Genomic DNA, 26,587 nt, shown 5'->3' on the forward strand with positions numbered 1-26,587 from the left:
TTACGTCTCCATTCCCAGGCTACACCCATCCCAAGCCCATACAGTCATGCAACGCTACCCCCCCCCCCCCATCTCTACGCACGTGTACATCTGCTTATGGTCCTCCCAGATCTGGGCATGCACATGGGCTCTAGTCATACTCCCTCAGTTCTGGGCAAGCACTGACCTGCGTAGCCAGGTCACATTCAACCCCAGCCCACAAAGGCACAACACCGACCTGCTGCATGTGCATATAGGGCCACGTGCCTGAGACAAGCAGACACCAGGGCCAACCGCCCAGATCCGTGAATGTGCACAGCCACATCCTCCCTGCTACTGGGCACCCATGTGCACAGGCACCTGTGCCTATACCTGCGCTGCAACGCATCACCGCACTGTTCTGCCTTGCCCTGTGTCCTGCATCCTGCTCCACATCCAACCTGCAAATACAAGGCTTTAGACTACTGAAGGAAATCAACTTTCAAAGTAAACCAATCAAGACATTTACAGGGCATGAAGACAGCAGGAGATCACTAAGCACATCATGATGCAGACAGATATAGCCCAGCCTAACAATCAAATTAAAACACCAGAAAAGACACAGATGACAGAACAACTAATCAAAGATGTTCACATAACTCTACTAAATAAAGTAAATGGGATGGCTAATGACATAAAGGAGATCAAAAAGACACTAGAAAAGCATAAACAGGAATTTGGAAGAATAAATAGAAAAAGAGCAGATATCACATAGATTAAAGATGCTGCAGACCAAATAAAAAACATACTAGAGACACACAACAGCAGATGTGAAGAGATATAAGAAAGAATGAGAGAACTAGGGGACAGGACAACTGATTCTGAACACTCAAAACAGCTAATGGCACAGAAAACATTCTCTCTAAAATAAGGAAGAAGTGGTACCCAGTGTCAGCACTGTGATGAGATTCAAAATTGTACTAGACGTGCTAGTCAGAAAAAATAGGTAAGAAAAAGAAATAAAATATATCCAAATTAGAAAGCAAGAAGTAAAACTTTCCCTATTTTCAGAAGACATGATCCTACAATTCGTTAAAAACCATTTATTACTAGAGCTAATAAATGAATTCAGCAAATTGGTGGGGTATGAGATCAATATGCAAAAATGAGTAGTGTTTTTATAAACTAATTTGAACAATCTGAAAAAGAAATTTAAAAAATCCATTTATAATAGCAACAAAAGAATCACACATCTTGGAATAAATTTAACCAGGGATGTAAAGGACTTTTATATTGAAGCCAACAAAACATTACTAAAACAAATCAAAGAAGTCCTAAATAAATAAAATAGAAGGACATTTTGTGTTCATAGATTGGAAGAGTAAATTTTGATAAGATGTTAATTTTACTCAAAGTGATTTAAATATTCATCACAATCCAACCAAAATTCCAACAGCCTTTTTGCAGAAATGGAAAAGCCAATAATCAAATCTTCATTAAAGTGTAAGAGGCCCCCAAAAGCCAAAATCATCTTGAAGAACAAGAATTAATTCAGATATAAACTCTTCTACTTACAGTCAACTGATTTCTAATGATGGTGCCAACTCCACTTAATAAACTGTGCAGGGAAAACTGGATACCCATATGCAAAAGATTGAAGGTAGACCCTCTACCTCACACCATATTAAAAATTAGCTCAAAGTGGATAATAAAAGGTCTAAATATAAGAATCAAACCGCTAAAACCCCTAGAAGAAAACAGGGAAGCATCTTCAGGAACTCGAGTTAGGCAATGGTTTCTTAGACTTCATACTAAAAGCATGAGCAAAGGAAGGAAAAAAAAAACCCAGATAAATGGGACCTCATCAAAATTTGAAAGTTTTGCGCATCAAAGTTCTTTACCATGAAAGTAAAAAGACTATCTACAGAGTATTAATAATAGAGGGGTATATGAGAAAAATGTACCTATTATAAACTATGGACTATAGTTAATAGGAATATTTTAATGCTCTTTCATCAACAGTAACAAAGGTACCATACCAAAACTATGGACCAATAATAGGGGAAGCTCAGGGGTACCGGAGGACTTGGGTTTTCCTTTTTATTTTTATTCTTTCCTGGAGTAATGAAAATGTTCTAAAATTGATTATGGGACTGTATACACAACTATATGATGATACTGTCAGCCACTGATTGTTCAGATAGTTTGTATGGTATATGAATATATCTCAATAAAACTGCATTTAAAAAAAAAGATGGAAAAATTTGAACTGGATCTCAGGGAAATGATGGACAAAACAAAGCATACAAATATAAGAATCATTGGTAACCCAGAAAGAGAACAAAAGAGTAAAGGGCTAAAAAGATTAGTTGAAGATATAATGGGGGAAACTTCCCAACCCTCAAGGACACAAATATGCAAATCAAAGAAGCTCAAAGATCTCCAAATAGAATAAATATAAAAAAAGGCCTTCCCTAAGACACAAACTAATCCGTCTGTCAAATGTTGAAGAGAAGCAGAAAATCCTTAAAGCAACAAGAGAAAAACAATCTACTATATATATCAGGGAACCACATAAAATTGAGTTCAGACTACTCAAGCGGCACTATGGAGGTGAGTAGGGAGAGGTAAGATATACTTAAGATCCTGAAAGGGAACGACTTCCAGCCAAGAATTCTGTACCCAGCCAAATTGTCCTTCAAAACTGAGGGAGAGATTAAAATTTCCACAAATAAATCCTGAAAGAACTCCTCAAAAAGAGACAGGACCTACAAGAAATACTAAAGGAGTTATGTCAGTTGCAAAAAAAAAAAGACAACAGAGTGAGGTTTGGAGGAGAGCACAGAACTGAAGAGTACTAGTAAGGTTAACTTACAGGATAAAAAGAGAAGGAGAGGAAAGAATGTATAGAAAACAAATAAAATCCAAAAGATAAAATGGTGGATTCAAGAAACACCTTTTCAGTAACTACTCTGAATGTTAACAAACTAAATTTACAAATTAAAAGATACAGATTGGCAGAATGGATTAAAAGACATAATTCAACTGTATGCTGCTTACAAGACACTTACCTCAGACACAGGATACAAACAGATTGAAAGTGTAAGGATAGAAGAAGATGTTCCATGCAAGTTGTAATCAAAAGAAAGCAGGAGTAGCTATATTAATATCGGAAAAAACAGACTTTAAATGTAAAGACATAAGAGACAAAGAAGGACACTATAAATAAATTAAAGGGACAATTCACCAAGAAAATATAACAATCATAAATCTTCATGCTCCCAATGAAGGAGTTAACAAAGTACATGAGACAGAAAATGGTAAAACTGAAGGGAATTACAGATCCTTCAACAATAATAGTAAGACACTTCAATACACCACTCTCCTCTAGAGATAGAACAACCAGACACAGGATCAACAAGGAAATGGAGAAGTTAAGCAACTTTGATAAATGAATTAGACCTAAAAAACATATACTGGTCATTACACCCTGTGTTGGCTTGAAATGATGTATGTATCCTAGAAAAGCCACGTTTTAATCCTAATCCCATTTTGTAAAGGCAGCCATTTCTTCTAATCCTTATTCAACATTGCATGTTTGAAAGTGTCTTTAGATCATCTCCCTGGAGATGTGATTTGATCAAGAATGGTGGTTAAGGTGGATTAGGTAGAGGCATGTCTCCATCCATGTGGGTGGGTCTTGATTACTTTCTGAAGTTTCATAAAAGAGGAAACATTATGGAGAATGAGAGATTCAGAGAGCACAGCAGAATGACATAGTCATGAGAAGGAGAGTCCACCAGCCAGTGACCTTTGGAGAGCAAGAAGGAAAATGCCTCCTGGGGAGCTTCATGAAACAGGAAGCAAGGAGAAGAAGCTAGCAGATGACGCTGTGTTCGCCACGTGCCCCTCCAGATGAGAGAGGAACCCTGGGTTCACCGTGTGCCTTTCCAGATGAGAAAAAAAACTGTGCTCGCCATGTGCTCTTCCACTTGAGAGAGAAACCCTGAACTTCATCAAACTTCTGGAACCAAGGTATCTTTTCCCGGATGACTTAGACTGGACATTTCTATAGACTTGCTTTAACTGGGACATTTTCTCAGCCTTAGAATGGCAAACTAGCAACCTATTAAATTCCCCCATTAATATTTTTTTAACTTATTGTATTTCATTTTTTTAAATACCAAAAAAAACCACAAAGCAAATGCAAACATTTCTACTTTGATCATTCCGTTCTACACATATAATCATTAATTCACAGTATCATCACATAGTTGCATATTCATCATCATAATCATTTCTTGGAACATTTGCCCCTATTCAGAAAAAGAAATAAAATGAAAAACAGGAAAAAATTTATACATATCATACCCCTTACCCCTCCCTTTCATTAATCATTAGCATTTCAAACTAAATTAATTTTAACATTTGTTCCCCCTATTATTTATTTTTATTCCATATGTTCTATTCGTCTGTTGACAAGGTAGATAAAAGGAGCATCAGACACAAGGTTTTCACAATCACACAGTCACACTGTAAAAGCTATATCATTGTTCAATCATTCACAAGAAACAAGGCTACTGGAACACATCTCTACATGTTCAGGCAGTTTCCTCCAGCTTCTCCATTACATTTTGAATAACAAGGTGACATCTACCTAATGCGAAAGAAGAATCTCCAGGATAACCTCACAACTCTGTTTGGAATCTCTCAGCCACTGACACTTTGTCTCATTTCACTCTTCCCCCTTTTGGTCGAGAAGGTTTTCTCAATCCCCTGATGCTGAGTGTCAGCTCATTCTAGGGTTTTTCTCAATCCCTTGCTGCTGAGTCACAGCTCATTCTAGGATTTGTGTCCCACGTTGCAGGGAAGGTCCGCATCCCTGGGAGTCATGTGCCACGTAGACAGGGGGAGGGTGGTGAGTCTGCTTGTTGTGTTGGCTGGAGAGAAAGGCCATATCTGAGCAACAAAAGAGGTTCTCTTGGAGGTGACTCGTAGCCCAAATTTTTTATTTTTATTTTTTATTTTTTTTATTAATTAACGGAAAAAAGAAAAAAAACAAATTAACCCAACATTTAGAAATCATACCATTCTACATACGCAATCAGTAATTCTTAACATCATCACATAGATGCATGATCATCGTTTCTTAGTACATTTGCATCGGTTTAGAAGAACTAGCAACACAACAGAAAAAGATATAGAATGTTAATATAGAGAAAAAAATAAAAGTAATAATAATAGTAAAAACAAAAAAAAACAGAAAAAAAAACCAGACAGACAAAAACAAACAAAAAATAAAAACAACAACAACAACAACAAAAAAAACCTATAGCTCAGATGCAGCTTCATTCAGTGTTTTAACATAATTACTTTACAATTAGGTATTACTGTGTTGTCCATTTTAGAGTTTTTGTATCTAGTCCTGCTGCACAGTCTGTATCCCTTCAGCTCCAATTACCCATTATCTTACTCTGTTTCTAACTCCTGCTGGACTCTGTTACCAATGACATATTCCAAGTTCATTCTCGAATGTCAGTTCACATCAGTGGGACCATACAGTATTTGTCTTTTAGTTTTTGACTAGACTCACTCAGCATAATGTTCTCTAGGTCCATCCATGTTATTACATGCTTCATAAGTTCATCCTGTCTTAAAGCTGCATAATATTCCATCGTATGTATATACCACAGTTTGTTTAGCCACTCTTCTGTTGATGGACATTTTGGCTGTTTCCATCTCTTTGCAATTGTAAATAATGCTGCTAAAAACATTGGTGTGCAAATGTCCATTTGTGTCTTTGCCCTTAAATCCTCTGAGTAGATACCTAGCAGTGGTATTGCTGGGTCATATGGCAATTCTATATTCAGTTTTTTGAGGAACCGCCAAACTGCCTTCCACAGTGGTTGCAACATTTGACATTCCCACCAACAGTGGATAAGTGTGCCTCTTTCTCCGCATCCTCTCCAGCACTTGTCATTTTCTGTTTTGTTGATAATGGCCATTCTGGTGGGTGTGAGATGATATCTCATTGTGGTTTTGATTTGCATTTCTCTAATGGCCAGGGACATTGAGCATCTCTTCATGTGCCTTTTGGCCATTTGTATTTTCTCTTCTGATAGGTGTCTGTTCAAGTCTTTTTCCCATTTTGTAATTTGGTTGGCTGTCTTTTTGTTGTTGAGTTGAACAATCTCTTTATAAATTCTGGATACCAGACCTTTATCTGATATGTCATTTCCAAATATTGTCTCCCATTGTGTAGGCTCTCTTTGTACTTTCTTTTTTTTTTTTATTAATTAACAGAAAAAAAGAAATTAACCCAACATTCAGAAATCATACCATTCTACATATGCAATCAGTAATTCTTAACATCATCACATAGATGCATGATCATCGTTTCTTAGTACATTTGCATCGGTTTAGAAGAACTAGCAACACAACAGAAAAAGATATAGAATGTTAATATAGAGAAAAAAATAAAAGTAATAATAGGAAGAACAAAACAAAACAAAACAAAACAAAACAAAAACCTATAGCTCGGATGCAGCTTCATTCAGTGCTTTAACATGATTACTTTACAATTAGGTATTATTGTGCTGTCCATTTTTGAGTTTTTGTATCTAGTCCTGTTGCACAGGCTGTATCCCATCAGCTCCAATTACCCATTATCTTACCCTGTTTCTAACTCCTGCTGTACTCTGTTACCAATGACATATTCCAAGTTTATTTTCGAATGTCGATTCACATCATTGGGACCATACAGTATTTGACTTTTAGTTTTTGGCTAGACTCACTCAGCATAATGTTCTCTAGGTCCATCCATGTTATTACATGCTTCATAATTTTATCCTGTCTTAAAGCTGCATAATATTCCATCGTATGTATATACCACAGTTTGTTTACCCACTCGTCTGTTGATGGACATTTTGACTGTTTCCATCTCTTTGCAATTGTAAATAACGCTGCTATAAACATTGGTGTGCAAATGTCCGTTTGAGTTTTTGCCCTTAATTCCTTTGAGTAGATTCCCAGCAATGGTATTGCTGGGTCGTATGGCAATTCTATATTCAGCTTTTTGAGGAACCGCCAAACTGCCTTCCACAGTGGTTGCACCATTTGACATTCCCACCAACAGTAGATAAGTGTGCCTCTTTCTCCACATCCTCTCCAGCACTTGTCATTTTCTGTTTTGTTGATAATGGCCATTCTGCTGGGTGTGAGATGATATCTCATTGTGGTTTTTTTTTTTTTTTTAGATTTTTTTTTATTAATTAAAAATAGAATTAACAAAACAATTAGAAATCATTCCAATCTACATGTACAATCAGTAATTCTTAATAACCTCACATAGTTGCATATTCATCATTTCTTAGTACATTTGCATCGATTTAGAAAAAGAAATAAAAAGACAACAGAATAAGAATTAAAACAATAATAGAAAGAAAAAAAAACAAAAACAAAAAACCTATACCTCACATGCAGCTTCATTCAGTGTTTTAACATAATTGCATTACAATTGGGTAGTATTGTGCTGTCCATTTCTGAGTTTTTATATCCAGTCCTGTTGTACAGTCTGTATCCCTTCAGCTCCAATTATCCCTTCTCTTTTTTTTTTTTTAATTAACGGAAAAAAAGAAATTAACCCAACATTTAGAGATCATACCATTCTACACATGCAATCATTAATTCTTAACATCATCACATAGATGCATGATCATCATTTCTTAGTACATTTGCATTGGTTTAGAAGAACTAGCAACATAACCGAAAAAGATATAGAATGTTAATATAGAGAAAAAAATAAAAGTAATAATAGTAAAATCAAAACAAAACAACACAAAACAAAACAAAAACCTATAGCTCAGATGCAGCTTCATTCAGTGTTTTAACATGATTACTTTACAATTAGGTATTATTGTGCTGTCCATTTTTGAGTTTTTGTATATAGTCCTGTTGCACAGTCTGTATCCCTTCAGCTTCAATTACCCATTGTCTTACCCTGTTTCTAACTCCTGCTGAACTCTGTTACCAATGACATATTTCAAGTTTATTCTCGAATGTCCGTTCACATCAGTGGGACCATACAGTATTTGTCCTTTAGTTTTTGGCTGGATTCACTCAGCATAATATTCTCTAGGTCCATCCATGTTATTACATGGTTCATAAGTTTATCTTGTCTTAAAGCTGCATAATATTCCATCGTATGTATATACCACAGTTTGTTTAGCCACTCTTCTGTTGATGGAGATTTTGGCTGTTTCCATCTCTTTGCAATTGTAAATAATGCTGCTATAAACATTGGTGTGCAAATGTCCGTTTGTGTCTTTGCCCTTAAGTCCTTTGAGTAGATACCTAGCAATGGTATTGCTGGGTCGTATGGCAATTCTATATTCAGCTTTTTGAGGAACCGCCAAACTGCCTTCCACAGTGGTTGCACCCTTTGACATTCCCACCAACAGTGGATAAGTGTGCCTCTTTCTCCGCAACCTCTCCAGCACTTTTGTCATTTTCTGTTTTGTTGATAATGGCCATTCTGGTGGGTGTGAGATGATATCTCATTGTGGTTTTGATTTGCATTTCTCTAATGGCCAGGGACATTGAGCATCTCTTCATGTGCCTCTTGGCCATTTGTATTTTCTCTTCTGATAGGTGTCTGTTCAAGTCTTTTTCCCATTTTGTAATTGGGTTGGCTGTCTTTTTGTTGTTGAGTTGAACAATCTCTTTATAAATTCTGGATACTAGACCATTATCTGATATGTCATTTCCAAATATTGTCTCCCATTGTGTAGGCTGTCTTTCTACTTTCTTGATGAAGTTCTTTGATGCACAAAAGTGTTTAATTTTGAGGAGCTCCCATTTATTTATTTCCTTCTTCAGTGCTCTTGCTTTAGGTTTAAGGTCCATAAAACCGCCTCCAACTGTAAGTTTCATAAGATATCTCCCAACATTTTCCTCTAACTGTTTTATGGTCTTAGATCTAATGTTTAGATCTTTAATCCATTTTGAGTTAACTTTTGTATAGGGTGTGAGATATGGGTCCTCTTTCATTCTTTTGCATATGGATATCCAGTTCTCTAGGCACCATTTATTGAAGAGATTGTTCTGTCCCAGGTGAGTTGGCTTGACTGCTTTATCAAAGATCAAATGTCCACAGATGAGAGGGTCTATATGTGAGCACTCTATTCGATTCCATTGGTCGATATATCTATCTTTATGCCAATACCATGCTGTTTTGACCACTGTGGCTTCATAATATGCCTTAAAGTCAGGCAGTGCGAGACCTCCAGCTTTGTTTTTTTTTCCTCAAGTTGTTTTTAGCAATTCAGGGCACCCTGCCCTTCCAGATAAATTAGCTTATTAGTTTTTCTATTTCTGAAAAATAAGTTGTTGGGATTTTGATTCGTAGCCCTAATTTTAAAGTAGGCTTGACATATCCTTTGTGGGGTTAAGTTTCATATGAACAAACCCCAAGACTGGGGGCTCAGCCTATAGCTTTGGTTGCCTGCACTGCTTGTGAGAATATCAAAAATTCAACTTGCGGAAGTTGAATTTCTGCCAATTCTCACCATTCCCCAAAGGGAACTTTGCAAATACTTTTCCACTCACTGATCAAATCACTCTTGGATTCATCGGGGTATCACTCTGGACAAACCAACAAAATCTCATGTCCTACCCAAGATTTCAAGAACTTATGCTGTTGAATCAATCTATCTACATAAGTTATATTAGGAAATGCACTAGTCAAAATATAAATTTTATACCAAATAAACATTTTTTGCTTTAGTCTCATACATAAGGTGAAATTTTAAAATATTAATTACCATCTATTTATAGCACCCTGCAGTAATGACATTCCTATATTCTTTCTCATGCAAAAACATTTTTAAAATTTGTACATTTAGTCACTATTATTATACACCCTAGGCATTACTAGATTATACCATCTCAATCTTTATCGTCTTTCTTTGTGATTTCATTTATGCCCCCAGCCCTACTCCCTCCATCATTCTCACATTCAGTGTCTTAACATAATTATATTACAGTTAGGTAGTATTGTGCTGTCCATTTCTGAGTTTTTATATTCAGTCCTGTTGCATAATCTGTATCCATTCAGCAACAGTTACCCAATATCTACCCTATTTCTATCTCTTGATGGTCTCTGTTACCAACGAAATATTCCAAGCTAATTCACTAACGTCAGTTCATATCAGTGAGACCATACAGTATTTGTCCTTTTGTTTTTGGCTAATCTCACTCAGCATAATATCCTCAAGGTACATCCATGTTGTTAAATATTTCATAACTTTATTCTGTCTTACAGCTGCATAATATTGCATCATATGTACGTACCACAGTTTGTTTAGCCACTCGTCTGTTGATGGACATTTTGGCTGTTTCCATCTCTTTGCAATTGTAAATAATGCTGCGATAAACACTGGTGTGCAAATGTTCTGTTTGTGTCTTTGTCCTTATGTCCTTTGACGAGATACCTAGCAATGGTATTGCCGGGTCATATGGCAATTCTATATTCAGCTTTTTGAGGAACCGCCAAGCTGCCTTCCACAGTGGTTGCACCATTTGACATTCCCACCAACAGCAGATAAGCGTGCCTCTGTCTGCACATCCTCTCCAACACTTGTCGTTTTCTGTTTTTATTGATAATGGCCATTTTGGTGGGTGTGAGATGCTATCTCATTGTGGTTTGGGTTTACATTTCTCTAATGGACAGGGAAGTTAAGCATGTCTTCATGTGCCTTTTGGCCATTTGTATTTCCTCTTCTGAGAAGTTTCTGTTCAACTCTTTTTCCCATTTTGTAATTGGACTGGCTGTCTTTTTGTTGTTGAATTGAACAATCTCTTTATAAATTCTGGATACAAGACCTTTATCTGATATGTTGTTTCTGAATATCGTCTCCCATCGTGTAGGCTGTTTTTCACTTTCTTGATGAAGTTCTTTGATGTGCAAAAGTGTTTAATTCTGAAGAGTTCCCATTTCTTTCTTTCTTTCTTAAGTGCTCTTATTTGGGTGTAAGGTCTATAAAACCACCTCCAAGAATAAGATTTATAAGAAATTTCCCAACATTTTCTTCTAACAGTTTTGTGGTCTTAGAACTAATGTTTGGGTCTTTGATCCATTTTGAGTTAACTTTTGTATAGGGTGTGAGATATGGGTCCTCCTTCATTCTTCTGCATATGGATATCCAGTTCCCTAGGCACCATTTATTGAAGAGACTGTAACAACCCAGGTGAGCTGGCTTGACTGCCTTATCAACGATCAGTTGCCAATAGATGAGAGGGTCTATATCTGAACATTCTATTTGATTCCATTGGTCAGTATAACTATCTTTATGCCAGTACCATGCTGTTTTGACCACTGTATCTTCATAATATGCCTTAAAGTCAGGCAGCATGAGACCTCCGACTTCATCTTTTTTTCTCAGGATACTTTTAGCTATTCAAGGCACCCTGCCCTTCCAGGTAAATTTGGATATTGGTTTTTCTATATCTGAAAAGTAAGTTGTTGGGATTTTGATTGGTATTGCATTGAATCGCTAAATCAATTTAGGTAGAACTGACATCTTAACTATATTTAGTCTTCCAATCCATGAACATGATATGCTCTTCCATCTATTTAGGTCTTCTGTGCATTCTTTAAATAATTCATTGCAGTTTTCTTTCTATAGGTCTTTTGTGTCTTTAGTTAAACCTATCCCAAATATTTTTTTTCTTTTGGTTGCAACTGTAAATGGAATTTGCTTCTTGATTTACCCCTCAGATTGTTCATTACTAGTGTATGTAGAAACACTACAGATTTTTGAGTTTTGATATTGTAACCTTCCACTTTGCTGTACTTTTTTATTAGCTCTAGTAATTTTGCTGTGGATTTTTCAAGATTTTCAACATAGAGTATCATATCATCTGCAAACAGTGAAAGTTTTACTTCTTCCTTTCCAATTTTGATGCCTTGTATTTCTCTTTCTTGTCTAATTGCTCTGGCTAGAACTTCCAACACAAAGTTGAATAACAGTGGTGATAGTGGACATCCTTGTCTTGTTCCTGATCTTGGGGGGAAAGTTTTCAGTTTTTCCCCATTGAGGATGATATTAGCTGTGAGTTTTTCATATATTCCCTTTAACATTTTGAGGAAGTTCTCTTCTATTTCTACCCTTTCAGGTATTTTCAACAAGAAAGGATGTTGAATTTTGTCAAATGCCTTTTCTGTATCAACCGAAATAATCATGTGGTTTTTCTGCTTTGGTTTGTTGATATGCTGTGTTACATGAATTGATTTTCTTATGTTGAACCTTCCTTGCATACCTAGGATGAATCGTACTTGGTCATGGTATATAATTCTTCTAATGTGTTGCTGGATTCCATTTGCTAGAATTTTATTGAGGAATTTTGCAGTTATATTCATTAGAGAGATTGGTCTGTAGTTTCCTTTTTTTGTAAAATCTTTGTCTGGCTTTCGTATGAGGGTAATGTTGGCTTAGTAGAATAAGTTAGGTAGCTTTCCCTCCTCTTCATTTATTTTGAAGAGTTTGAGCAGGATTGGTACTAATTCCTTCTGGAATGTTTGGTAGAATTCACCTGTGAAGCCATCAGGTCCTGGACTTTTCTTTTTTGGGAGCTTCTTAATGACTGACTGATTCAATTTCTTCACTTGTGATTGGTTGGTTGAGGTCGTCTATTTCTTCTCGAGTTAGTGTGGGTTGTTCATGCCTTTCTAGGAAGTTGTCCATTTCATCTACATTGTCTCGTTTGTAAGCATAAAGCTGTTCACAGTATCCTGTCATTACTTCCTTTATTTCTGTGGGGTCAGTGGTTATGTCTCCTCTTCCTTTTGTGATCTTATTTGCATCCTGTCTCTTCTTTTTGTCAGACTTGCTAATGGTCCATCAATCTTATTGATTATCTCATCAAACCAGCTTCTGGTTTTATTGATTTTCTCAACTGTTTTCAATTTCATTTATTTCTACTCTAATCTTTGTTATTTGTTTCCATTTGCTTGCTTTGGGGTTAGTTTACTGTTCTTTCTCTAGTTTTTCCAAGTGGACAGTTAATTCCTCGATTTTTGCTCTTTCTTGTTTTCTGATACAGGCATTTAGGCAATAAATTTTCCTCTTAGCACTGCCTTTGCTGCATCCCATAAGTTTTGCTATGTTGTGTTTTCATTTTAATTTGCCTCGAGATATTTACTGATTTCTCTTGTAATTTCTTCCTTGACCCACTGGTTGTTTAAGAGTGTGTTGCTAAGCCTCCACATATAATTTTCTGGCACTCTGCCTATTATTGATTTCCAACTTCATTCCTTTATGATCTGAGAAAATGTTTTGTATGATTTCAGTTTTTTTTAATTTATTGAGACTTGCTTTGTGACCCAGCATATGGTCTATCCTTGAGAATGATCCATGAGCACTTGAGAAAAATGGGTATCCTGCTGTTGTGGGGTGTAATGTTCTAAAAATGTCGGTTAAGTCTACCTCATTTATTTTAATGTTCAAATTTTCTGTTTCTTTATTGATCCTCTGTCTAGATGTTCTGTCCATTGATAGAGAGTGAGGAATTGAAGTCTCCAATTATTATGGTAGATGTGCCTATTTCTCTTTTCAGTGTTTGCCACATGTATTTTGGAGCACTCTGGTTTGGTGCACAAATATTTATGATTGTTATGCCTTCATGCTGAATTGTTACCTTTATTAGTATATAGTATTCTTCTTTGTCTCTTTTAATTGTTTTACTTTTGAAGTCTAATTTGTTAGATATTAGTATAGTTACTCCTGCTCTTTTCTGGTTGGTATCTGCATGAAATATCTTTTCCCAACCTTTCACTTTCAATCTATGTTTATCTTTGTGTCTAAGATGCATTTCCTGTAGACAGCATATAGATGGGTCATGTTTTTTAATCCATTCTGCCAGTCTACATCTTTTGATTGGAGAGTTCAATCCATTAACATTTCGTGTTATTAGTGTACGGGTAGTACATTCTTCTACCATTTTGCCTTTTGGATGTTATATGTTATATCTAATTTTCCTTCTTTTTACTGTTACTCTTAGTCTTCCTTTCTACACTCTTCTCCACACCTCTTTCTTCTGTCTTGTCGTATCTGTTTCTAGTGCTCCCTTTAATATTTCTTGCAGAGCTGGTCTCTTGGTCACAAATTCTCTCCGTGATCTTTTGTCTGAAAATGTTTTAATTTCTCCCTCATTTCTGAAGGACAATTTTGCTGGATATAGAATTCTTGGTTGGCAGATTTTCTCTTTTAGTAATTTAAATATATCATCCCACTGTCTTCTTGCCTCCATGGTTTCTGCTGAGAAATCTATGCATAGCCTTATTAGATTTCCCTTGTATGTGATGGATTGCTTTTCTCCTGCTGCTTTCAAGATTCTCTCTTTGTCTTTGACCTCTGACATTCTGATTAGCAAGTGTCTTGGAGTGAATCCATTTGGATCTATTCTCTTTGGGGTACACTGCACTTCTTGGATCTGTAATTTCAAGTCTTTCATAAGAGTCGAGAAATTTTCAGTGATAATTTCCTCCATTAGTTTTTCTCCTCCTTTTTCCTTCTCTTCTCCTTCTGGAACACCCAGAACACATATATTCATGCGCTTCTATTGTTATTCAATTCCCTGAGTCCCTGCTCATATTTTTCCATTTTTTCCCTATATTTTCTTTTGTTCGTTGGATTTCAGATGTTCCGTCCTCCAGTTCACTAGCCCTATCTTCTGCCTCTTGAAATCTACCACTGTAGCTTTCTATTGTTTTTTTTTTCATCTTTCTTACTGTGCTTTTCATTCCCTTAAGTTCTGTGATTTGTTTTTTCAGACTTCGATTTCTATTTTTGTTCATTCCTTGCCTTCTTTATATCTTCCCTCAATTCACTGATTTGGTTTTTGATAAGGTTTTCTATGTCTGTTCGTATATTCTGAATTAATTGTTTCAGCTCCTTTATCTCATTTGAATTATTGGTGTGTTCCTTTGGCTGGGCGATATCGTCAATTTTCCTAGTGTGATTGGTTATTTTTTGCTGGCGTCTAGGCATTTAATTACCTTAATTAGTTTATTCTGAAGATTGCTTTCCCTTCTTTTACCTAGGGTTTTCTTGCTGGATGAATTTGTTGTCTATCTGTTCTTTGACATTCAGTTCCGCTTTTTTTGGATCTCTAGCTTAGGTTTTGTTTAACAGAGGAGAATTTTTCAGTTCTTGTTTTCTTGTTTCTTGCCCTGCTCATATGGTGCCTTTTTCTCCCCACCCTTAGGGGGTCTACATGGGTATTATATACCCCAGCCGGATTTTCCCAGACAAAAGTAGCCTCCTATCAGGAGGAAAGAGTCACCTGCGTCGGTTTTCCCTGAGGGTGAGACCCAGCAGGTTGAAAGTCTTTCCTGTGAAGTCTTCGGACTCTGTTTTTCTTATCTTGCCCAGTATGTGGCACTTGCCTGTCTGCATGTCCCACCAGCATAAGATGATGTGGTACCTTTAACTTTGGCAGACTCTCTCTGCTGGGGGCATGTTGGAGACAGAAGAGAGGTTGTAGGCTGATTTTAATGGCTTCAGATTACCAAGCCCTGGTGTCTGAATTCCAAAAGGGAGGGATTCCACCTGAGTTGGGCTTCACCGCTCCCCTGGGGAAGGCACAGGCTCCAGACAAGCCCTCAAATGAGCTTGTTTCTAACTATGCCTGGGGCAGCTGTAGCCTGAGAATTCCCGCCACTGTATCCAAAGGCAGTCAAGCCTTTGTAGAAACACAGTCACAACAATCTCTGTTTCTTTTTTTTTTCTTTTTCCGTCAGCCCTGCTTCCTTGGTGCTGGGGTAAAAATGAGCGACCTCCACTTTGACCAGGTTCACCAGAACTGGGGGCTTATTTTTAGTAGCCACAATTTGTTATTTAATTCCACAATTGGTGTTTGGGTGTGCTCCCCTGCTGGTAAAGTCTCCTTCCTTTCTCCTCTTGGAAGCCGCCTGTCGGGGCGTGGCGCTGGTCACCGCGGATTGGGGAACTCACGGTTCTCAGAGGGTTCACAGCCTGTCCAGCTGGTCCAGACTGGGGTATGCTGTGTGTCCGTTCACTGACGTGGCCCCATGAGCTGTTCTGTTCTATTTCTGGTTATTTAGTAGTTGTTCTGGAGGACGAACTAAAACACGCACATTGCTAAGCCACCATCTTGGCCTGGATGTAAATTCCCGTTTTTAAAGCCATTCCATTTCTGGTATATTGTATCCTGGCAGCTAGCAAATTAGAATACACCCCAAAACACCAGGACATACATTCTTTTCCAGTGCTCATGGAACATTCTCCAGCATAGATCACATGCAGGGGCACAAAACAAGTCTTTATAAATTTAAAAACAATGAAACTATTCAAAGCACTCTGATGACAATGGAACGAAGCTGGATCTCAATAATCACCAAAGCACAAGAACTTTCACAAATATATGGAGGTTAAAACATACTTTTAAACATAAAAACAAACTTTTAAACAACCATTGGGTCAAAGAAGAAATAGCCAAAGAAATCAGCACCTATCTGGAGATTAATGAAAATGAGAATACAACATATCAGAATTTATGTGATGTCGTAAAGGCTCTGGTGAAAGGGAAATTTATTTCCCTAAATATTAAAATATTAAAAAACAAAGAGCAAAAATCAAGGACTTAACTGCTCACCTGGAGGAACTTGAGAAAGAACAGCAAACTAACAACAAAGCAAATAGCAGAAGAGAAATAACAAAAATGAATGGGAGAACAAAAGAACAAGAGAAAGAATCAATAAAACCAAAAGTTGGTTCTTGGAGAAAATCAATAAAATTGATGGGCCACTAGCAAGACTGACAAAGAAAAAAACAGAGGGGATGCAAATAAACAAAATCAGAAATGAGAAGGGGTTTGTTACCACAGACCCTGAAGAAATAAAAGAAATCATAAGAGGATACTATGAACAATTATATGCCAACAAACTAGACAACTTAGATGAAATGGAAAAATTCCTGGAAACACACAAACAAGCTACACTGACTCAGGAAGAAACAGAAGATCTCAACAAACTAATCACAAGTAAAGAGATTAAATCAGCCATCAAAAATTTTCCTACAGAGGAAATTCCAGAGCCATCTAGATGGCTACATAGGGGAATTTTATCAAACATTTCAAAAACAACTAACAACAATCCTTAAAATTTTCCAAAAAACTGACGAAAAAGAAACACTACTTAACACATTTTATGAAGCTAGTACCATTTTAATACCAAAACTGGGTAAAGATGGTATAAAAAAGGAAAACTACAGGCCAATTTCCCTACGGAATACAGATGCAAAAATTCTCAATATAGCAAATTGAATCCAAGAACACATTAAAAGAATTGTACACCATGACTACATGGGGTTTATATGAGGAATGCAAGGATGGTTCAATATAAGAAAACCAATTAATGTAATACCGCACATTAACAAATTGAAAGGGAAAAAAATAATCACATGAACATCTTGATTGATGATAAAATAGTATTCAACAAAATTCGACCTCATTTTCAGATAAAAACACTTCAAAAGGCAGGAATGAAAGGTAACTTCCTCAATATGATAAAGGGTGTATGTGAGAAACCGATAGCCAGCATTGCCCTCAATGGAGAGAGACTGAAAGCTTTCTCCCTAAGATCAGGAACAAGACAAGGATGTCTACTGTCACCAGTATCATTCTACATTGTGTTAGTAGTTCTAGCGAGAGCAATCTGGCAGGATAAGGAAAGAAAATGTATCCAAATTGGAAAAGAAGAGGTAAAATTTTCATTATTTGCAGATGACATGATACTGTACTTGGAAAATCCTAAGAAATCTACAACAAAGTTATCTGAGCTAATTAACAAATTCAGCAAGAGGGTGAATATAAATTCAGTGTGCAAAAATCAGTAACATTTCTATACACAACAATGACATGAGGAGTCAGTTAAGGAAAAAATTCCATTCAAAATAATAACTAAAAGAATCAAGTACTTAGTACTTATCTAGGGACGTGTGCTGGTTTGAAATGATGTATGCACTCTAGAAAAGCCATGTTTAAATTCTAATCCCATTTTGTAAAGGCAACCGTTTCTTCTAATCCCCATTCAGCACTGTATGTTTGAAGCTGTAATTAGATCATCTCTCTGGAGATGTGACTCAATCAAGAGTGCTTCTTAAATTGGATCGGGTAGACACATGTCTCCACCCATTCCAGGTGAGTCTTGATTAGTTTACTGGAACCCTATAAAAGAGTAAGCATTATGGAGAAAAGGAGAGATTCCACTAGCCAGTGACCTTTGGAGATAGAAAAGAAAGAAAATGCTTGCCGGGGAGCTTCATGAAACAGGAAGCCAGGAGAGAAAGCTAGCAGATGACACTGTGTTCGCCACGTGCTGAGAGAGAAACCCTGAACTTCATCTGCCTTCTTGAACCAAAGTATCTTTCACTGAATGTCTTAAATTGGACATTTCTATAGTCTTGTTTTAATTGGGACATTTTTTTGGCCTTAAAACTATAAACTAGAAATTTATTAAATTCCCTTTTTTAAAAGCCATTCTGTTTCTGGTATATTGCATTGCAGCAGCTAGCAAACTAGAACAGGACATAAACAACTTGTACGTAGAAAACTATATAACACTGCTAAAAGAAATAAAAAAGGATCTAAATTGAAGGAAAGACATTCTATGCTCATGGATAGGAAGGTTAAATACAATTTGGGTAGATGTCAATTCTACCCAAATTGATCTACAGACTCAACACAGTACCAATAAAAATTCCAACAACCTACTTTGAAGACTTGGAAAAACTAGTTACCAAATTCATTTAGAAGGGAAAGAGACTCTGAATAGCTAAAAGCATTCTGAAAAAGAACAAAGTGAGAGGAGTAATACTTCCTGACTTTAAAACTTATTATAAAGCCACAGTGGTTAAAACAGCATGATACTGGCACAAAGACAGAAGTACTGACCAATGGAATTGAATCGAGAGTGCAGAAATAGACCACCAAATCTATGGCCAACTGATTTTTGACAAGGCCCCCAAATCCACTGAACTGGGACAAAATAGCCTTTACAATAAACAGGCATGGGGGAATTGGACATCAATAGCCAAAAGATTTAAAGAGGACCCTTATGTTACACACTATACAAAAATTAACTTAGAGTGGATTAAACACCCAAATATAAGAACTAGGAACATAAAGCTTTTAGAAGAAAATGAAGGGAAACATCTTCAAGACCTAGTAATACAAGGTAGTTTCCTAAACTTTACACCCAAAGCACAAGCACAAAAGAACAAAATAGATAAACGGGAATGCCTCAAAATCAAATTCTTCTGCACCTCAAAAGACTCTGTCAAAAAGGTGAAGAGGCAATCAACTCAATGGGAAAAAATAATTGGAAATCACACATCAGACAAAGGTTTGTTGTCCTGCATACATAAAGAAACCATACAACTCAACAACAAAAGAACAAACAACCCAATTATAAAATGAGCTAAAGACATGAACAGGTATTTTTCTGAAGAGCAAATACAGATGGCTTAAAAGCACATGAAGAAATGCTCATTTTCATTAGCTATAAGAGAAATACAGATCAAGACTACAATGAGATACTACCTCACACCTATAAGCTTGGTTGCTATTAAACAAACAGGAAACTACAAACATTGGAGAGCATGTGGAGAAACTGGGACACTTATGCACTGTTGGTGGGAATGTATAATGGTATAGCCACTACAGAAGACAATTTGGCGGTTCCTTAGGAAACTAAATATTGAGTTGCCCTATGACCCAGCAATAGCATTACTTGGTATATACCCAGAAGAGCTGAAAGCAGTGACACAACAAACACCAATGTTCATAGAAGCATTATTCATAATCGTCAAAAAATGAAAACAATCCAAATGCACACTGACAGACCAATGGATTAACAAAATGTGGTATATACATACAATGGAATATTATACAGCAGTAAGATGAAAAGACAACCGGAATCACAGGACAAGATGGATGAGCCTTGAGGACATAATGCTGAGTGAAATAAGCCAGACACAAAACGATAGATACTGTATGACTCCACTTTTATGACCACGGTAAAGTAAATCAGAGGCTTATAATACAGAATACAGGGGACTTAGCAATACATAGAAGCTAGCAATCGGTGAATGGTTAGCTAATGAGGTTGAACTCAGATGTAAAGGAATAGACAGAAGTGAAGGCGGTTCTCTAGTGGGTCTTTTAAGTAATATTACCATATTGCAGGTGAACATGATTGAAAGCGGTTGTACAGACCTATGTGTCTCACTGATTAACAACAGAAATTAAATAAGTTATTGCAAAAACTACTTCAAAAGTAAAAAAAAACAAAAAAGACATTAGCCTTGGAAACAAATACTAATATATTTAAAAGTAAAATCATAAGACGTCTAAGATCTGCTTCAAAATAATCTGGGAGGAGAGTGGAAAAAGTGTACAGGGGATCAGACGAAATAAGATCAGCCATGTATTGATAATTATTGAAGCTGAATGAGGGATACATGGGGTTTGTTATACTACTCTCAGCGCTTTTGAGTATGCTTGAAAATTTAAGAAAATGTTTTAGAAGATTAGTAAGTTAATATACTGCTAAAAATTAAATGTGACAAATAGTTCATTTATCTTTGCTGTTCACTTTTCTAAAGGATGATATAGGGTATCTGATAACTATTACAAATTATTCAGTATTTTGGCACATATCACTCCAATTCTTTTTCTAGGTATATATACTCTATATATTTGGCTTTTATGTCCTTTTTTTTCTTTAACAAAGAGAAGATGGTGCTGTAAACACGGATTTGTAAACAGTTTTTCATTTCATTCCATGTCTTTTGATATATTTAAAAAGCACTCTATGGGGGTATAGGTAGTTCAGTGGTAGCATTCTCGCCTGACATGCATGAAGACCAAGGTTTGATTCTCAGCTCATGCACTCTAAAAAAAGAAACAAATGGTGCTGTAATACAGGATACTCACACGGAAAAGAATGAACTGTGACCTCCCACTACACAGCATACAAAAAAAAAAGTATTCCATCATGATGCCTTGAAAATCCAATCTCATATGAACTGATATTCGGTTTGCCCTAACTTGCCATGCTTTGTAGACATTTTTTCTCTTCTCTCTGATGGGTGTCTCATTTGAGTCACATTTACTTATGGTTATAGTCATATAAACAAAGTTACATTAGAATTTTGAAAACATTTATTAAATTCAATTTCATATTTGATGCTAAATATAATATATGAGCTCACTGCTTCATATGAGTCAATGTGATTTTGATGGGGGGGGGGAGGCGTTCATTTAATCACCTGTTATCATAAGCCATGTTCTTTCCAGCCACAGAAGACTTAAAAGGAGAGTAATACAGGACTCAGCAGCACAAGTAACATTCTAGTCGGCACACTTCATTTATATAAGGTATTCAAGACATAACTTGAAAGTCAGTAGTTGGTCCCTTGCCTAGAAATGGACTAAAAAGAAAGAGGGAATAGAAAAAAAGGCAGAGTAAAGAAAGTAAAACACTGGGGTTTACTCTGATTTCTGAGGACAGTCCTAGCTAGGATTGGGGTGGGGTGAGGTGGTGGTACACGAGAATTGATTATAACAGTCACTAGACAGAAGTGAAACAAAGAGAATACAAAGTAGGGAAAGCAATATTAGATATCTAAATATCTGTGGATATCATAAGAAATATATCTTTACCAAACTTATTTATTTATTTATAAAAACTATTTCAAATGGCCACATGAGTTTTTTTTTCTCTTCCAAGAAAGCAACTGAAGCAAACGGTCACATATTTAACAAAAGATTTATAGTTAAGTAGCACACTAGAACTCCATAATACTGACCATTTGAGAACAAGGTCTCATTTATTAAAACTAACAAAATACTTCTGTTAATGGATGGTGGTGATGGTAGTACAACATTGTAAACATAATTAACAGTATTGCATATATTTGAACGTGTTGAAGAAGAGAAATTTTAGGCTATATATATATTACTAGAATAAAAATTTTAAAAAAACAACACCATAGGATTGTACAACAACACGGTGAGCTGTAATGTAAATTATGGACTATAGCTAACAGTTCAATTATAAAAATGTTCTTTCATCAATAGTAACAAATGTACGACACCAATGCAAGGTGTTATTAATAGGGGGTATATGAGGATGTGGCATTTTATATATGATTTTTCTGTAAACTACAACTTCTCTATCAAAAAAGCACTTCACATATACTATCTCAATTTTTTTTTTTTTGCATGGGCAAGTACCGGGAAACAAACATCTCATTTAATTTTAACAAAACTCATGAGGTTAGTAGTATCATCTCCATCTCACAGATGAGAAAACTAAGGTTTAGAGAGCTTAATCTGTCCAAAGATACAAATCCAGTCCAAGGCAAAACTGAGATTTGAAATGAGTCTGATAACAAAGCCGATGTTGCTAATTACTACTCTGTAATGCCTCCAAAGCCTTAAGGTGAGTTAAAAAACATACATCAGTTTGGTGTATATATAGTCTAACCCATATTATAAACAATTCTGAGTAGAGGTGACTATTTTACTGGATTTGCTCATCCCCAGCAGCAACCTATCACTAAGGGCCATCCTTCTTCCTCATATCAAGTTTAGATATGACCTATTGCAGCCCCTTAAATGCTCTTGCTTGTAAAAGCAATAAACAGAACAGTCTGAGATAATGGATAAAATGGATAAACAGTATGTATGGTACAGTGGAAAAGACACTGAAGCTGGAATGAGAAGTCCTTCTTCTCAAATACTTACTAGTCAAGGGGTCCTATGCAAGTCATTTAACTTTTTTTCTCTGATTATTTACCTAGTCTAAATAAATAGATACATAATTAAGTAACAAAACAAAAGTTATTAAACCCGATTCTGCCTTCTGCAAAGGACAGCTGTGATGATCAAATGAGATGTGACATGAAACACTTTGTAAACAATGAAATCCAAGTGGTGTTTGTTTAAGAGAACCAGAAAAGGCAGTCTTCCAAATAGAAGTCCTTAGTCTTTCTCTCCTAAGACAGATGCAAATGTTAACAAATAACCATCTGGAGGTGTCATGTCTAACACAGAGAAATAAAGAAATAACAGGAAATTCAGGACGGATAAGAAGGAAAAGCGGCAAACTATGGTAGGAATATTTTTAAGTCAAACGGGACCTTAGCAGCATTAATAAAACAAATGAAGAATCTACTTAACATAGTTGGCTTTATTTATACACTAAATAATAAGCTTCGACAGTTTCTTCTTTTACGATGCTAGCAATTCGTCCTGTACTTTATCATTAGCACACTAAAATCTTGTGAGAGAAAATATAATTTGGTTAATACCTTATTCCAGCCGCTGGCATGAACTGCAGTCTCCTGTGTACATTCCCGATATGACTGGTATGTCACTGGCCTGTAGAAATTTTTTAAAAGTCTGTGTCACAAAGAAGGATAATTCTAAATTTCCAGATGAATAAATACAGTCACTAGAATGTTACTCAATTCTTTGCTTAAATGACAAGGAATATTCAACAAATTGTTTTGAATAAGATGAGACTTTTTACTGTGGTATGCATTTTTCTTCAAGCATTCGCTATAGGCAAATATATGCTAACAGCTTGGGAGAACAGTTATATAAATATTTATCCTAATAATTTTTTTGTAATTGCTTGAAACGTATTTGGTAGGACTTCTATGATGCATATAAATAATTGAATTATTGTTAAGGATCAAATAATAACTAAAAACTATCTCAATAAAAGTAAAAGCACAATTTTAATTTTTTAAAAAGACAAATCATCTAAAATATTGATGAGCTAAAGGAACATCACCTGTATGACTTTTCAAATTAAGGATACATGGCGTTGTAATAAACAAGGGTAATATCAGAGCTCCACTTTTAACTTGGAATCTTATGAAATAAAATTTTAGAGGGCAGAGATTACTTTCATGTAAGTCCTATTCACACCAAAAGTTCAAATTGTTGAATGATGATAACAAAACTTCCTCATTCATTTCTGGGTCAACTTTAAGTAATATATTCTAAGGGCCAGTTTCATGTGCAAATGAAGAAAAAAAGCAATACTGGATCCCAAGTAACATATGAAGGCATACATTGCTTGAATAATAGAGTTAATGAGATTTACACCTCCCTCCTCTTTTGGGGGCAAAATTTTATCATATGGAAAAAGGAGAAAGAGGAATCCTGCTTTTACAGAATTTAAAAATCCCACTCCAAAAGTAATTTTTGCTCTGACCACTCTGTTCCCTAAGATTAGTAACAGATATCATTTATTGGTAGCCTACTATGTTAGTTTATATTTTTATATGTTTACAGCATACATTGTATTACATATTATTATATTACATCTTAAGAAACCAAAGCTGAGAAAAGCTTAAGAAACTATCCCAAGACCTTATAGTTGGCAAGAAGCAGAGGAGGAATTCACCTCATCTTATCTGGCTCCAAAAACCATACCTCTGCTCCCACTTTAGTTAGATTTTTATTTTTTATTTTTTTTATTTTATACATGGGCAGGCACCGGGAATCGAACCTGGGTCCTCTGGCATTCCAGGCAAGCATTCTTGCCTGCTGAGCCACCGTGGCCCGCCCGCCCACTTTAGTTAGAATTTTGACATCTGCCATGACAATGTCTAGATGCTATATGTAGCAAATAAGCATTTGTGCTGAAGGTATAATATACACACCAGATTCCAAGACTTAATCATAAAAGAAAAGAACATGAAATATCTCATTAGTAATTTTTATACTGATTTGTTGTTAAAATAATGTTTTAGACAAACTGGGTTGAATAATATATATTAATAAAATAAAAAAAAATAATTTCACTTTACTCTTTATTTCCACTTTTTTTTTTATGTGACTGCTAGAAAATTTAAAATAATAAATGTGGTTTGCATTATATTTCTAGTGGATAGCAGTGGTCTAGATCCATCAGAAAACTTCTAGTGACAGAGGTATCATTCTCGTATAAAAGATCAATACTACAGCAATGCTGAAAAAAGATGAGTTATCCGTGATGACTTTTTTAATGATAAGATGTTATGCCTACCCTCCTGACATCACATTCCCATTAAAGTAAACTTTAGACTTTTAGAAGGTTGAACTAATAGATTTTTATAAAACTCAAACTTCTGCAGATACTATAAGGTCTACCTACCTATATTCTCCCTAAAGCATTATTTGTGTATATCAGTCCCTTAACTTCCTTTCCTGAACTGTTTGACGGTGGGTCACAGTAGTTTTTACTGGTAGTTTGTCTATCAGGCTAAAGTAATTTTAGCATCCTTCAGAATGAAACATGATTTGAAACATTATATGTACACACATATATGTACATAAGTGATCCAGCAGATTAAAACATTCAAAGGAAATCTAATGCAAAGAAAAGAAAGTAGTTGAATGGCCAGTCCTACCTAGCAAGATATTAGAATAGACCAAAAACAAGGGGTGGGCACTTTTTTGTTGGTGCTCTTCTACACAAGGAGTTCAAGGAGTTCAGGAATAATTTTTCATTTTAACAAAACAGTGTGGAAGATAAGTGATATATTCTACCTTTAAAAATGTTACCTTCAAGCTGTATAGTACTTCTGATTTGTCATTGGTTAGTTATTTTAAGGCATTACAAATAAAGCTTAAAAACTTTCAAAGTAGAATTCTAAAAGAATATTTATTCATAAAGAGACCTGAATTTAATATGCAACCAGAGGAAACACTTAAAAAACCAACTATATCAGTTTTCAGGGTTTGGAGAAAAACAGAGTATTCACCCAAGACTATTTTCTTTTAAGTAAAATTTACTTTTCTTGTAAATTTTTCTTGTAAAAGTAAAATTTACTTTTCTTGTAGTATACATACAAATTTACTTTTCTTATTGAAAAGTAAATTTTACTTTAAATTATGAAAAGGACTCCAAAAACAACATTTTTCCCCTTTATAATACTGTTTTAATACTTTATAATACTGCTACTCTCAGCCTCAATAGTTTTTACATTCATGTTTTTTTTTTGTAAAGTAGCTTTCTTTCTTCACATCTTTATTAAACTTCTCTATATAAAATAGCTGAAAGTATAACTGCTCTGGTTGAAGAATAATGGGGAGACCCCAAAGAGCCCCACCCACTCAACTCTTCAACCTATCCCTCATCTTTGCATGGGCCCCTTAAGCTACCTCGGTGGAATCCTAAGGTTCCATAAGCATTTTCCTTTTCTCCACAGTTATTTTTAAACTTTTCTATATAACCATTAAGGGAATCCAAAAATGTTTTCATTTCACTCCTTCCTTTAAATGATTTTCATATTTGCTCAATTCATCAGAACAAGCAGTAAACTGAATCCTTCTAAAATCCAAATTGCTTCCTTCTAACTATGGTAAATGATAAACTTCGCCTGTTTGAAAGTAAGGAATTAACTTACTACATTTTAGGGCATCTGAACTGTGGTCCTTTCAGTGAAGGAAGTCTTCACCATGTTTTAGAAAGTTGTCAATCTTCATAAAGACAAATATTTTTTCTGATGAGTATCAATTCCTTAATGATTCTCAGCATAGAATTAGG

General features: G+C 35.7%; 1 protein-coding gene across 6 annotated transcripts in view; it reads right to left on the reverse strand.

Annotated features, from left to right (window-relative positions):
• The window catches only part of BCL2L13 (BCL2 like 13), a 123,357-nt gene that overhangs the window by 40,415 nt on the left and 56,355 nt on the right, over positions 1–26,587 (reverse strand). For 4 of the 6 annotated variants that reach the window (XM_077169558.1, XM_077169555.1, XM_077169556.1 and 1 more), the window contains exon 5: positions 23,355–23,424. In XM_077169558.1, the coding sequence (XP_077025673.1) occupies positions 23,355–23,424 (70 nt within the window). Of the gene's footprint in view, positions 1–21,308; positions 21,471–23,354; positions 23,425–26,587 lie in introns of those variants that run through there. The other 2 variants (XM_077169561.1, XM_077169560.1) reach the window with 2 other exon arrangements.

The sequence above is a fragment of the Tamandua tetradactyla genome, chromosome 7 (genome assembly GCF_023851605.1).
Source record: "Tamandua tetradactyla isolate mTamTet1 chromosome 7, mTamTet1.pri, whole genome shotgun sequence".
In the NCBI taxonomy this organism is placed as follows: domain Eukaryota; kingdom Metazoa; phylum Chordata; class Mammalia; order Pilosa; family Myrmecophagidae; genus Tamandua; species Tamandua tetradactyla.